Here is a 15328-nt window from a genome sequence, read left to right as displayed (position 1 = left end):
TTTAGCTTTTTTTTGTTGTTGTTGTTTTGGTCCTTTCTTCTTTCTTTAAATATGTAATACTGAATAGATTTTCACTGCCCCAAGTTTAAGAAAATACATCAGTCCAGCAACTGGCAGCAATGCATTTTTCATATGCATTAGAGAAATTACAATTTATCTGCCAATTCAGACTCAACTAGCTGTTGCTTAATAGCCAGATTTATTTTAATTCAAGAAGTCTTTACATTGCCTCAAAAAAATGAACAAAAACCACAGGCACCTTTCACATAATCTGCAGTGATTGAAGACGTTATATATTTCTCTGTAAATCATCATACAAAAAGTATTCAGAGATCTCAGAGTGCTTGACATCTTTCAAGTGTCTCACATAGCATATCACCTCACCTCCCTACCTATGTATACTGCATACTGAAAAGGCAGCACCATGCCTTCCTTCTTCTCCACAAATGTCACTTAGCAAGTCTGTGTACACCAGATATAATTATGAAAACACATCCTGATAGTTTGCAGACTAAGCACAATGCCTTTTACAGTAACAACACCAGACTTAATCATCACCTAGGACTTTTCAGTTGATCATTCTCAGTTCTCACATTTAAAAAAGAAAGGTAATTAGATCTCAGGATTGAGATTCAGGCAGCTTATCCCCCAATTAAACTATGAAGAACCTCACTTGGTGGTAGAGCCTCATCCACTCTCTGGTACCGGCTAACATCCTGACGTACTGAAGGCAGCGACCTCAAGGGCTGATGGCCATTGGCTTGAGCACCTGGAATCAAAATGCCCCCAATTATTTCCCCAGTCAGTGTAGGGAAGCCCTACAGTTGCCTCTAAGGTGAACAAGGCAAGCTAAAGCTTTTTCAGGACTATTGTATTTAGGATATATCTAACATATAATATATGTTATATATATATAATCATATATTTTGGGAGGCAAGTAAGTTATGTCTATAGTTCTAGGAAGTGATTTCTCTCGGATGTAGCGCAGTCCTGACCCTGAAAATGTCACCTCTTGTGATGTGCCACGTCCACCCGTGACCAGCAGAAGCCAGGGCACTGAAGCAACAGTGTGTTCCCTAGCCATATTCCAGCAGTGTACAAGGACAAAGCCTGACCTTGCCCTTGCTGTAACAGTGGGAGGTGAAATTGTCCATTGACCTTCCCTGCTGCAGCCACACTGATCTGCAAAAACATGGTGCAGCCTGACCCCTAATTGAGTCCCAAATGTCTAGAAAATGCTGTAAAAAAAAAAAGAATTTTTGACAGTATTTGAAATAAATACCAAAAATATTCTTTCTAAATCAAAGAGCTGCTTATGAAGAGAACAAATTAATAGAGCCCCAAGCTTTTAAAATATTATGGAAAAGATGCATTCAGAAACACAATTGATTTGACCCATTATAACCCCTGAAGAAATTTAACAGATAACCCATTGTGAAAGGTGCTTGAAAGAAATCTGTTAGGGTCATATACCCACTTTCAATGATTTTCAGTGAGACATAAACCCCTCTAGCTTTCTTTTGATTACCCTTATGTTTTAACGCTAATATATAAACATGTGAAAGAAAAGGCCTGGTTTGCATAGTTTCTGGGATTTTGTCCCCTCTCATTACCATTTTGATTTGCAAGCAGGGTAATACTGTGGAGTTCTTTCCTCCTCTTCATCCTCCTTCTCACTACTTTCTCAGGAATTACAATATATCCAATTTCAAAATAAACATTCCTTGGATATTTCAGGTTTGATTTTTTGTTAAAGCAAAACCTCCAAGAGTCTCTTGAAGAGAAGAATGAATCTCAAAGGAAAATACAAAAACCAAACGAAATCAAACCAAAAAAACCCCAAAGCTTGAAAGATAATTAGAGAAATAAAGATGTTTATTTTTCAGATGTTAATTTCTTAATCATATTTACTGGCTGCAGAAAGGCCACTTCAGAAAGTGCCTCCTGCAGTAGTTACCTCCAGTAGCTCCTTCAACCTGTGCTGTGGCACCCTCACAAGCTGCTTGTGCTCCTTCAACTTCTTCATCCTGAGACTGGCTGTTGGCAGGTGCTGCCTGCAGGCTTCTTCTTCTTTGCCAGATTTCTTCTGCTTCCTCTTGGTCTTGTAATTCACCTGCCTCAGCTGCCTGTCCTTCTTCCTGAGGTAACTCTACTACAGTCAGAGAACCAGAAGTACTTGCAGAGTCCTGTGTTTCAGCACCTGGCTCAGTTCTAGCTGCATCGGTGGCACAAGCTCCCTCTTCCTCTTCCTGAGAAGAAAAGGCTGGAGTCTCAGGAAACCTGGCATTTTCAAATGAAGAACACCGCATTTCCACTGAAGAACGTCGCACAGTCGCGCTTTCGTTGCAAGAGCTGTCTGCCCCTTCCAAGTCACTCTCCCCTTCTGGCCGGGTGCTGGCCTCACTGACACTTTCCGTGCGAGCAGGGTCACTCTGCTCAGTTTCTGATGATATCTGTGAAGGTTCAGACCCTTGATCAGTGGATTCTGTTTCACTAATGCCCCTTCTGCTCCCAGCAGTGGCATCAGCAGCTCCTGCATCTACACTGCTAGGAGGCTGCTCTGCCTCCTGAGTGGTACACGACTCGCTGCCAGCCTGGTCTGCTGGTGCTTCACTTTGAGAACCTTGCAGGCTTTCACCTCCTGCTAACTCCGACAGTGGAAACTCTGGGAGAGCCTCACATTGGTCATCAGTTGATGGCAAAGGAGCTTCAGAGGTTGAAACGTTTTCATTCTCTGCAGACCCTTGCATTACCTGATCTGATGAGTAACTTAAACCATTTCTTTCAACATTTCTTGTAGCACCATTAAGCATTACTAAACCACCATCATCTTCCAAGGAAGATGGGAAACCCAGGTCTTGATGTAACTCATGCTCCTCTTCATCTGAGTCAATGTGAAGCATAGCATTAAGTCTTGTGTCAGTAGGGAAGCTGCTCCTCAGTTTTGGGGATGCTCCACGTGGACGCTCGCCACAGGCGGATGTCCCAGGTCTGGGATGATTATTGTGTTCTATTGCATCCAGATAATCATTTAGTGAGTCCTGGCGACCTCTGGTAGGTGACGATCTTGAAGCACTGGAGGTCAACTCATCTTGGTCTGTTTCCAAAGTTCTACTAGTCCTTAAAGGGTGTCTCAGGATTGCTTCTCCAGAAGAATCCTCAAGGACTGGACCGTTGGAACACACTGTAGATGTATCATGATGTCCTGGTGGCATGTCCTCATCGTCAGAGGGGCTCCCCAAGTCTCCATTTACAGAGTTCACTCCCAGCAAAGTGCCAACTGTTTCTGGTGAAGCATCTGCGGAGACACAAAGGCCAAATGTGAAGCACAATCCAGCAACAGACAGCTCATTCTACTTTGTCTGTATCACAGAAGTGGTATAAAGATACACATCTTTCCAGATCTTTGCTTATTTCAATCAGAAAACTAAGGGAAGAAAATACAATTAAAACAACAGAAGCATCTACAGCATTATAACAGCAGGTACAGAATTTTGACTGTGTAAGTCTTTATTATTTTGTAGAACATGGAAATTTTAAGGGATATGAAACATGAATTTAAATTGCTCCCATTTTGCTTTCAAAAGACAGAGCACTACCAAACATCTTGCCAAAGTATCAGTAAAACCAGCCTCACCACCAAGGAACCAGTTTTCTACAGCATACCTCTCATATCCAAAAGTAGGATTTACACTAAGCCAGTCACTAACATCAGCTGTCATTACACCCTTAGCAGCATGCAAAACAGCATCTGAGATCACATGAGGAATCACAAATTGTATTCAAGTACCAGATTCTTAACATTTATTTTGAGTTAATCTATATGAACAGCAAAGAATGGGAATCTACTTAAGTAAAGTTCATGAGATATTAGCTATGCTATGGGAATATATCTAAAAGAGAAACAAAAATAAGCCATCTCATTTGAGACAAGACGGTATCTCCCAGCATGGAAATTAAACAGGCACAGAGTTGAAAAATGAAGCTGTAAATGTCTGAACACACCTGCAAGAAACCTAACATGAAGCTGGTGAACTGGAGTGCCTGGCAACAAACAGGACTGAAGACAGAAGCATTTTTTTAATGGTGACAAAGCAAAAAACATTCATGAGATACAAGACTACATGGCTACAAAAAAGACAAGGTTCTATCAAGTTAAAAGAGCAGCATCTCGCTACCAAAGAGATTATACCAAGCCTAATGAAGGAGAATCTAAGAACACAAACATGTAAATAGACACATACGATGTTATAAACATGTAACTGTACCAGCCGTGTTCTGCTAGTTGCTTTCAGAACAGGAAAAAAAGGGAAATAAAAGAACTGCCTAACTGAAACATGTATTTTTAGAACTGTAACAGATATTCTTGGTTCTAAGCAGGACAGAGTCCTGTAAAAGTGGGACAGGACATACTGATCTGCATGTAGAGTAGCAGAGGAGGAGAGCTCAGGTGGAATCTTACTTGCAACTGCTTATCTCATCCAAAGGTGTTACAGAACAAGGATGTTGCAGAGTGAAGAGAAGCAATGAACTAGATTACCCAATCTATCCAAATGAATGAGAATCATAAGCAGATTCATTTAAAATCTATCTAAAAAAATAGGAAAACAGTATGATACGTGTACTTTTGGAACTATGGAACTACCATCTCCAAAACAGAAGATGTGATTTCCACATCTTAGTGATATCTAAACTTTGAATCCCAATAGAAAAATCTATAATAGAGAACTGTACACAAATGAGAAAGTATATTATCATGGAAAATCCTATAAACAGAAACACACAGAAATTGTCTCCATCTGGAGATCCAGAGCACTGACAAATTCTCACCTTCATGAACAGAAGATGTGATTTCCACCTTGAATTGGAGATACCCACTTACATGATCAGCTGGGAGCCTTCTGCCAAGGTTATAGCTGACAACTTGGTCTCTGCAAAAATAAAGATATTGGGTTGTTGGATTTTTTTTTAAACTAGTTGTCTTTTTCCAGTATTTTGTGTTACAGGCTTTTATCAGCTAAGGGTGGGCATGATAGCAGGTAATTTCTATTACAGTGTTAAAATCAGCCATACACTTTTGCTTGTATGGAAAAGCACTTGTATAGAGAAGAAAATATCTTCCTAAAGCCCTAAAGAAATCAAAATGCAAAGGATCCCTTTCCCCTAACCTCTTCTTTCCCCCAACCCAAAATGTTCTATAACTAACTTTACTTATTAAAACCTCCTGCCCCCTTGTGGTATTTTACTGTATACAAAATTCCCAGACAGTTTTTTCACATTTTAATTTTCATTCAATAAAGCACTTCTGCATTCCTATTTAGAAATGCTTTTACTGCTTGAATTTAACTTCAAATAGGTTCTTAAGAGTTACTCAATTCTGTGGGATTCAGACTTGACTAAGCACTTGTATCAGCTTGAGACTTAGGATTAGATCCTAGGCTACACACTCCTATTAGGGATAGCCAGAATTCACAGCCCCAGTCAGGCATAGCCAGAATTCACAGCCCCAGTCCCCCTCAGCACAGCTGGGACAGCTGAAGGGAGAGGAGGAGGTTCCTGAAGACCCCCATAGGAAATTACTGTTTATTATGCAGATAAATCTATACTGGTATAAGCACCTCTCCTTCACTGGGAGCACACTTACTGCAGTATGAGTGACAGACTCAAACAAATGCAAGGTCATTACTGAAATGAGCTGCAGCAGTTTGCATTAGCTTTAGCAAAAAGAGTCCTGAGTGGACAACGTATGGCAAAGTAGCCTCCCCACATTGCTCTAAAGGCTGAAGTACGTGAAATGACTGTAGTAGTGTCTCCAGGATCTGTCACAGCTTCATTGCTCTTTAGTCCAAATACAATTCTTCAGCTAGACTCAAAGGTATCCTCAGAAGATTACCATCTGAGGTTTCTAAGTTTTACATAAGGTTTATATTACTCTAAGCCATTCAAGATTAGAGAAAGCCACAACATGAATGTCTGCTCCGTATTCAGTTGAATCAGTACTAGATGATTCTCATGCTCATTTATTGTATTTTCTATGAAATTTAAAGCCACTTGCCATTTCGTTACACAAACTTGTGAGCTATGACAACAGCTGAAAATGGGGCAGAATTTTAGTTCAGTCTGTCTAAAAGTGGCAGGTTCTGGACTTCCCCATTTCATTCATTAATACTGATCACTAATAGAGAGAGAGACAAGTTACATATACAGAGTACATGACTTTGTTCATGCAGTATTTCAAGTTCACATGTTAACCAGTTGAGGATTTCATTTGTCCCTGACATCACCAAAATGAAGAAGAAACTGAAGATGATTACTCGCTTGACCAAAACCAGACTACGAGACAATTAGCAGTTGATTGTAAACTTGGTATACATTTTTACTTCACATCTATATAAAGCATTCCTTTACTTTTCAAAACTTCTGGTGGAATGTTGTCTGTCTACAATGCCTAGGAAAAGGAGCCCTGAGAAATGACTGGCATGCAAAAACTGAAAATGGACAAATAAATTACAAATGAACAGGCAAAACTGATTTAATAGCAGTTTTAAGAGCAGAATGGCAAACCCAAACTGAATACTTACTTATATTCTCACTACATAATTGTTACATAGCCCTTCCTTTCCTAATAATATTTGATATATCAAATATACAGAAGTATGGAGAAGAAAATAGGGAATGTCTTACAGAGTACTGGTTAGAAAAAAATATAGATAAGAACTGATGAACACAGCAAATGGGCAATTTCCAGACCTCACAGCACTGGGAATCCCAGAAGAGAAAAAGCATTTGGGGGTTTAGCACAGAAACCCTGAACTAGGTTTGAAACCAGTCTGTATCATGGTGCATGTAATTGAGTGTATAGCAGTGTGCAAATTTAATAGAAAAAAGCTGCTTGCTCAGCTCATCACAATTTGTTGAAACTCAAAGATGAAGCATTTCTTAGAAAGGCTGGAATGTACATACACCTGAACTCCTCTTGGATACCACTACAAATCAAATGGGTAGGCTATTTTTTTGTTTAATAATTTCTGTATCAGGAGACATCATCAAAATTTTAAGCTACTCATAATTTTGTTCTTACTTTACTTACCAGTGTAACCACCACTTTGGAAACTTAAAGCTGAAAAATGTTTTCAAATTGAATTTGATTTTCTCCATTTACACAACTTGTTACTTTGATGGGAATATCTGTGAAAAAGGAGGCCAGTCATTTATATCCTGCGTTTTGTCCAAAAACCTGATGATACTGCGATGCCCTTAAACTTTCAGGGAAGAATATACGCATTTTATTTCAATATCATTCCTCATGGGCCTCATCCAGCGGCCTTTTTAAAGTTAATGGAGACGTTAACTTTAGCAGTCTTTGAGTTAGATCCTATACAAAACACACTCGAATAATTCAATTCCCCCCACTGACTTTCAAGGAATGATTTTTTTTCCTAATTTGTCAAATAAGGCGTATAAACGTAAAAAGATGACAGCAAAATAATATACTCTACAATTACTGCTCTATCTTAAATGTAAAATTACATTTCTGCACACACCACTGTGTCACTTGCAGACCTTCAGCCATTTGCTTCACACCTGCAACGTACCACAGTGCCAAGTCTTAGGCTCTTCTGAGTACATATGGTTGCATGAAAGCTTTGCTGGATCATCCACTTGACTACACTATGTCCCCTCCAGTAACTATCATAAAGTATAAAACATCTTAGAAGTTTTTGAGCTGCATCTTTATACCAGAACAGTCAGCTATCAAATAATGAATGGATTTTCCTTTAATAGCTCAACAGGTGAATTTTGAGTCCCATCAGTGCATTATTCATAGCAAAAGGCAATTTTAATCACGTAGTTCGACCACATTATGAAAAATAAGGGGTCAGAGCCTTACAGTTCTAGCCAATTAGCTGAACAGACATTAAATCTCTGATTATTAAACTGACAATTAAAAATACCTGAACTGTAGAAGAAGTGAGACAAGGAAATCCGCTTCTTCTAAAAAATTTGCACACTATCATGTAGTATTGTGATAATGCCTTGCTTCTTGGCTAGCTAGCCAGAAGGTAATATTTTTTGTGAGGTTAACATTTTTTGTGCAAAGAAATTAAGCTGAAATTATAGACACGCATATACACAAACATGGGTACATACATTCAGAACAGGGTTAGAAACAGCTACATTCTCCAGTCAGACAATGAGGCTATTAAAATTCCTACTAAATTTCATATGACAGACATGGTAGAAATTTGCTGGTCTGTGCCAGTAAGCCAAAAGGGATGCTGAGTCTCCCTTATCAATGGCAGATAGCATTAAGAATGTATTCATTTACCCAATTGCATGCCTCTCCAATAGTCTCTGAACTGGTATGGTTAATTTCCCAAGAAAGCGCTTGATGATTGGACGACTCTTGGCAAATTTGTCTTTAACCTCAATTTCCAGGACATCTGTTAGAAGTGCAACAAAAGAATATTTCTGGAAGGAAAGAACATATTTGACACCATATCAATACACCTCTATTCATAAAGTATGTACATCATTAGTACTAGCGTGCAGTGAATTCCAAAAGCAATGACTGATGACAGCAGTTTCCATAGTCCAAAAAAATGTCAGCATCATTTACTAAGCACTGGATTTTTTTTGCATATGCAACCAGCCACCCATGAAACCCAGATCCTTTCACCATTCCTTGAAAATAATCGCTCAGTAAGAAACTGCACTGGATAAAAGTGCTTTCCTCATCTACAAAAGAAAGGAGAAAGCAATGCACCCTAGTGCTTCAGATGGAATCCTTGCTGTACTCTCTCAGGTGTAGGAGAGTAGCCAGGTCAAAGCTGGAAGAAAGTATCTTAGTCTAGGCTGTGCTTAGTGAACTTCCCATCCAGCACCACACTCTACATTAAGTACATTAAGTTTTTTGTATGCATGATAGGAAGTCAAACGGAAAATGTGTATATATTATTTTCAGGAGCACTGTAACTAAAGGAGGATAATTTTCTATAGACTTTTGCCTCAAAGTTCACACATCATCTCAGCGAACTCCAACAGAAACTTTTTCTGCACTTGTGGCCTTTAAACAACATGATGCTGATTGAGAAAAGATTTCCGATATCTGGTTAAGATAACTCTTCTACTTTTCCCTACAAAGGAACACTATCACTTTTCAGCCTAGATCACTTTTCAGGGCAGTTTATGAATACTTCACCTTTGAAATCTCTGCTGCTCTGTCAAGGCTGCCTGAAGACAGCCAAAAAATTCAAAAGTGGTACAGGGCAAATATCTGAGCAGGCAGACACACACAAATACACACAATGTGGCAACAAATTCCCTTAAGAAAGCGAGCTTAGAAACAAAAGATCTTTATTTTTCCTCTAGACTTTAAGATATAATATAACATAACCTACTTAGAAAAGGCAAGGTCATCTGGTCATCCTTTTACTATCTGCCACCTATAAGACTTCTGAGCAAATGCCAACCTGAGTACAATGCCTAATAAACAGATGGCTAGATAGCAGAAGATGGATTGAACAGGGAACAAAAGGAGGATTAACTCTTCAGTTCAGCTGTCGCCACCAGCTAAATATATTCAAACCAGCAATTAAATTGGGTCAGGAATAAAAACACTTCCTCATGCTGGGCTACTGTTGGAGCTGGGTTTCTGTGATAAACAGAACTCAAAAATTTGTCACTCTCAGTTTGCTATAAAACTGGAAATTATTTTGCAGAAAGGAACAGATGTAAAAGATCGATTCTGCACCACTAGGGCAGCGTACGTAATGGGATCATAAGCTGCTGTTGACAGAGCATGTTCCCTGTGTCTACAGGGAAGACACAGCAGCTAAGGCAAACTGATACAATGCTTGCACCAGTGAGCATTATCACTTTTCTTACAAGCTCCGAAACCAAGGAGAACTGGAGGAGAAAAATGGGGAAGAACAAGAGTAGGTTTTCTTCCCATCTACTGAATAGATGGATGGACAGAGAGAAAGATGAAGAATCAATTTAGAGATGAGAACTCTGCTTTTCCAAAGATTTTAAGAATTCTCTACATCTACAGTCTTTTGCACAGCCCAACACCTCGGAGCAGTGCTAATGCCAGCCCACTCAGTTTTCCAGTCTTTCTAAACAACACATTAACATTCATCAAACATGGTTACAGGCATCTGCTCATTGGAAAACAGACTCAGATCAAGAACGCTGCTTGGCTGTTCTGAAAGGGTTAGGGACTTGTGCAAGTTCTTGCACCTTGTTTGCCACGTAAACATTTATCTTCAAAGGCACAGCCTGGTTCTTCTGTGCTCAAAGACAGTTGTGGGACTGAATTTCTTCTCTGAGACCTGCAACTCGTACCCATCTGGAAAAACGGCTTCTGCTAACCTGCTCTCCTTTTTCTCCCTTGAGCGGTGCTGTAACGCCTCCTTGGGCTTTCCTTCCTACAGCACTGGAAATAGAGACGACAACAAAGAGCATCCCCTCTGCCTGACAAAACTGAAAGCTTGCCACCTGCTATGCACAATGAGAATATCATTTCCAAATGAACAATTGGTTGCAATCACTGGGCATAAATGCTCACTTATTGTGCCTTTTCTGAAATAGTCTTCTAGCAACATATAATCCATTTTAATTAATTTATTTTTGCAGTTGCAAGAAATGTACTGGGCTGTTGAGTGAGTTCAACTCGTGTTAGCAGAGAAGGGAATGAAAACCTCACAGCAGTACAGCTTCAATACACAGCTTAAATATGCAGATGATAGCTGTTTCTATCCAACAACGGAGTTCCTAAAATGACTACAATTTCTGTGTTATTTTAAATAACTAGCTTCAAAATAAGCTCACAGCCTTCAGAGAGTAACCACTAATGCATAGAGGAAAATACAAGCCATACAAGCCTGGTACATTGCATCAGCAGGCAGACAGCTCTCAAATGGGATATATTACCTCTCTGTGCCAAATAGGATTAGTTGTGTTACTGATGATAGTCGACCTTCGCTCCTGGCCATGATGAGCAAATGTAGGAAATGTACTTTTCTTGCCTGGCTGAATGGACATCTTAAGATAGGGATCAGGGTTGAAGAACATGCCTTTTTTAAGTCCAGCTGCTCTAATATCTGTAAAGCAAAACAAGAAGGAAGGAAAAAGGAACTGAGCAAATTAAAGCTAGTTCACAATGTAGTGCTGTCCTAAAAATATTACCCAGGAAATCAACTCATCATAAACTACTAGAAAGACGTAAAACTCTACTCCATATGTTAATTGGATCCACTGTACAGAAGGCAATTAAAGCAGGAAGTCACATGTTTTCCCAAGAGAGTATAGGGAAGAAAGGTATCAACATCCTCATTTATATTTTAGCCTCCAGTTAGTAATTTGTAAAACAAAAAGCATGAACTTGTAGCTCACCTACAAATGTTTTTCTTAGCATTTAAAGTATTTCCACTCTTCAAACCCAAACAACACAAAAACCCATCACACACTACTTGATCTCTTTCTGGCTAAGGGTAAGGGGCTAAGAAAAAAAACTGTATGGAAATAATGTAGTGAAGTCACACCTCCCCAAAATCAAAACTTCAATAAATAGAACTTCAAATACTTATTATGAAGGTTGCTTTGGTTCTTTAGAAGAAGATAATTTATATCACATAAAAGGAGGCAAAGTTTCCGAAAATGCTTCTTTCTTCCTAGGGAAACCTTAGTACTGGAGCCCTTAAAACTTACAACAATAAATAAGAACTTCCTCAGGTGCATATTCTCATGACTATGGACTTCAATGATAGTGCAAGTTTCAACAAAAACAAAGCGGTATTTTTATTTAATGTTAGACTTTAAACTCAAGTGTAAAATATTTCTCTGTTTAGGTGTGTTGAAGTACAAGGGGTTTGTGTCTTTTTCCATTAGGTACTCCAATATGCTGCATGCAGTCTTCATGACTTTAACGCAACTGGAACATACATACTTAGATGAGCAGTTTCTACATGCAGGCAAAATTCACTGCTCTAAAATGAAATGCCACGCCTGTGGCTTCAGTAAGTAAAAAAAAAAATCCCCAAATCCTACCATATGTTCAAGACAATAAAAGGACAATTGCCTTTAAAGGCAACAATTTTGCACGTGCAAATGAGAAACCAAAAAATGTCCTGAGAAATAAGTTCCAGACCTACCACTCAATACACCTTTCAAACTTAGGGGACTCCTGGGGATGAGTCAAACCTTTCTGTCAAACATAACTGGTGTTTCAGAATGCACAAACTCATTATTTTTATGGTACTCTATATGAGTCTATACAACCTATCAGCTTTATCCTAGTTAATTGCTGGAAGACCATTTCAAGAAGCAGGATTTTGTTCTGCTCTACCCCTACAATCTCTAAACGTTTTCACTGTCAGCTTTTCAAGATTCACAAGCAATTTCTTTTAGTGACTATGCTCAAGCTGAATCTGCCTTAGTCTCACACAAGACTTCCCGTGGAATAAAGTGCTAATTGAAACAAGTGAAGCTGGTAGACTGTACCCATACAGCTACTTTGCCGTAGTGACAGTTTAGCTGTTACAAGTAAAGATCTTTTTCTTTTCTAAACCACCATTTGCAGCCATTGCTCTTTTTACTCCTTCAACAGGATGGAACCAGCTTGCACTTTATTTGGAAGCTACGTTTTCCCTTCTTCCATCTGAGAGAACTGTCCCTTGTGCAAACGGGAAATTTCTCCCAATTTTTTATGCTGGGATCCATCGAATCCATTTCTTTCACTCTTGAAGATACACGATTCTGGCTTGTTTCCAACAAACATAAGTTCTAAGGAAATGACACATTTTAAGCCACTAGAGTGTGCTCCTACAGAGGCTAATGAAGGAAAGGGTTCCACCTTTGATGTTTTTTAAAACAGCAATAGTTTTATTATTTTTTTTTTTCTAACAATAATTTGTAAACCACAGAGTAGTGTTGGCTTTTACCTGATAGGGTAAAGCTGACTAACTTCCTAGAGTGCTGGGCTCCAGAAGCACCTTCATCCGTGCCTTCTACTCCCATCTAAAGAGGGGAAAAAAGAATTAAATGTACCACAGAAGTTTTCATCCACTTGTATTTGCTTGAGGATGATAATGCAATGGTAAAGCAGAATGCAGGGGAAGAATCTGACCACCTATTGCCTATTACCACAGACAGGCAGAGCTAAAGCATTTGTTTCTAGGAAAATACCTACTATTTAATGCCACACATTGCTAAAACACCACTACTTGGAGTATTCCAAACTGAGCATGTATAGGCTAGTACATGTGCATGTTTCTCTATTGATCGGAGAAAAGAAGACTGTATTTTCTCACGGGTTTCCCTTTCATAAAGTAAGATCAACACTGGGGATGGGTAAGATGTACCAAAGCACTGAGCTGGCTAGTGACAACATGTGTTAACCTTTGTCACTTTCCACAAATAGATAATTTACTGGGCAACAAAAAAAAACCAGAAAAAAAAGAGATCAAAAAGAGACTAACAAAACCCAGAAATGTGCATTGGATATCTGAATGTGAATGTGGTCTAAAAGACAATGCTTCATAGATTTTTAGGTTTTGTTTCTGCCGAAATCTCGTTAGGTAAAGCACTACTTCAAAATGAAAAGTTCCTCATGTGCTAATGTCTTAGGAATGTCTATCTCTTCCAACTAGCAGAAGAATTTATCTTTCAAGACGGAGATGTCCTCATGATATATTATTCAGCTGGATGCACATCGATGGAGCTGCCCTGAAAGTCAAACTGTTCTCCAGGTAGGCACTGCACATCCAGGCAGAAGAGCTGATACAGCCTGATGAAAAAGCTCCATTCAAACACAGGACTGGACATTAATGTTAGTGATAAAACAGGAAGTTGTCTGATCCATTGATCCATAAACAAAAATGAATAAAACTCATACACCTATGTGTAGGTGAAGTATGTAAAGCAGTGTTGAGCTGCTGAAGAGATGTTTGAACTTACCAGATTGACAAATGATTCTGGAGCTGTGGTAGCTGTGAGGAACCCACTTTACATTAACCAAAAATGTACCCATTCCTATTTATATTGCTTTAAGCTATTAAATATTATTAGCTTTCAAATACCGCCCACGATGATCACAAGCTCATTGGAATTTCATCAGAATTAGCAAACACATGGAAATTCTCCCATTGCAAAGCTCAAATAATTCATATGTTAACAGTCAAACAAAACAATGAAGAACCACCAACGGCATTGATGTCTGATGTCCCCATGGGCCTCAACAGACTTGTGAGGGAACATACCATGCCAGCAAGCACCACTGCTCTTCAACCAGCCCATTTAATTCCCTCACTGCTGGCTTCATGACGCATTCCTGTTCTCAGGGCAGGACATTTATCACCAGAGTGCTGAAAACTATCCCTTTCCCATCCAGCATGATACCATTACATTATGACTTTATATGAATGCATAAGCAGTGACAGCTGGTAGTAAAATCATGAGGGCATCAAAAGCAACAGGTTCATTGCAGCTGGATCAGTGTGCCCTCATCTACAGACAGATTCCCTGGAAGCAGCAAGGAGCACATCACCCTGGGATGGTGACACTGCCCAGGCAAGGCCAGAGGAACACTCTGTATCCCAGTTTACTCTGTTGGGTTCATTTTAACATGCATTGTTTTCTTCTTAAAAACATTTTTCATCAACAAAAAGGCCTTCCTCATTCTATACCTATTTTTCTGCTACACCAGTGACTCTGAACAATATTGTTTATGTTGTTAATCATTACTTCAATTTTACAAAAAATAGGATTTGCCCACAATTCAGCTATAACAAAATGAACTGTAACATTATTCCCTGGCATATCCCTGTTTCGCTTCATAACCTTTTCCTGTTCCATTATGGTCTGAATAGCAATTTCAGCTTTTCTGTGCCAAGCACAAAATGCCACCCCAGCATTCCTGCTCCTATTTTTGCACTACAAAAGCTATCTCATCTGGTGTAACACAGAGCTTCTGAATGCTACATCAGGCCTTGTATTTTCACTGGTTCAAATGAGCACAACAGCACGCTAGTTAGCTGCTTATTCCAAAATAAGATGGACTGAAATGCCTGGTGCGATATGCCATCAGTATGAGGAAAACCCAAAACATGTCTCCCAGCAAACCATGTAAAGTGAAAATGTAGAATGATCCAGGGAAGCAGGTAATTTACTGCAGCTTAAAGAAAAGGGAGTGGGCACGCCATGACTCTCTTACCACTTTCACAAACAGCATTCCCATAACAACACACACAACGTGTGCCAAGAGAACAAAGTATTCGCTACTGCACACTGCTCAAGCTCAACATCAAAACCATGAAAATGGTGTGAG

At 39.3% G+C, this 15328-nt stretch overlaps 1 protein-coding gene across 3 annotated transcripts in view; it reads right to left on the bottom strand.

Annotated features, from left to right (window-relative positions):
- The window catches only part of HECW2 (HECT, C2 and WW domain containing E3 ubiquitin protein ligase 2), a 175702-nt gene that overhangs the window by 44241 nt on the left and 116133 nt on the right, over window positions 1-15328 (bottom strand). For all 3 annotated transcript variants that reach the window (XM_061457064.1, XM_061457059.1, XM_061457073.1), the window contains 6 exons: window positions 12945-13020; window positions 10936-11105; window positions 8330-8472; window positions 4831-4931; window positions 1958-3298; window positions 674-769 (listed from right to left, as the gene is read on the bottom strand). In XM_061457064.1, coding sequence (XP_061313048.1) covers window positions 674-769; window positions 1958-3298; window positions 4831-4931; window positions 8330-8472; window positions 10936-11105; window positions 12945-13020 — 1927 coding nt within the window. The remainder of the gene's footprint in view (window positions 1-673; window positions 770-1957; window positions 3299-4830; window positions 4932-8329; window positions 8473-10935; window positions 11106-12944; window positions 13021-15328) is intronic.

This window comes from Pezoporus flaviventris, unplaced genomic scaffold (assembly GCF_033815535.1).
Source record: "Pezoporus flaviventris isolate CSIRO_AGI_PZ_B2104156 unplaced genomic scaffold, CSIRO_AGI_Pfla_v1 ptg000001l, whole genome shotgun sequence".
Classification (NCBI taxonomy): Eukaryota; Metazoa; Chordata; class Aves; order Psittaciformes; family Psittacidae; genus Pezoporus; species Pezoporus flaviventris.
Note: the sequence above shows the minus strand (reverse complement) of the source record. Positions and strands in the feature narration are given on the sequence as shown.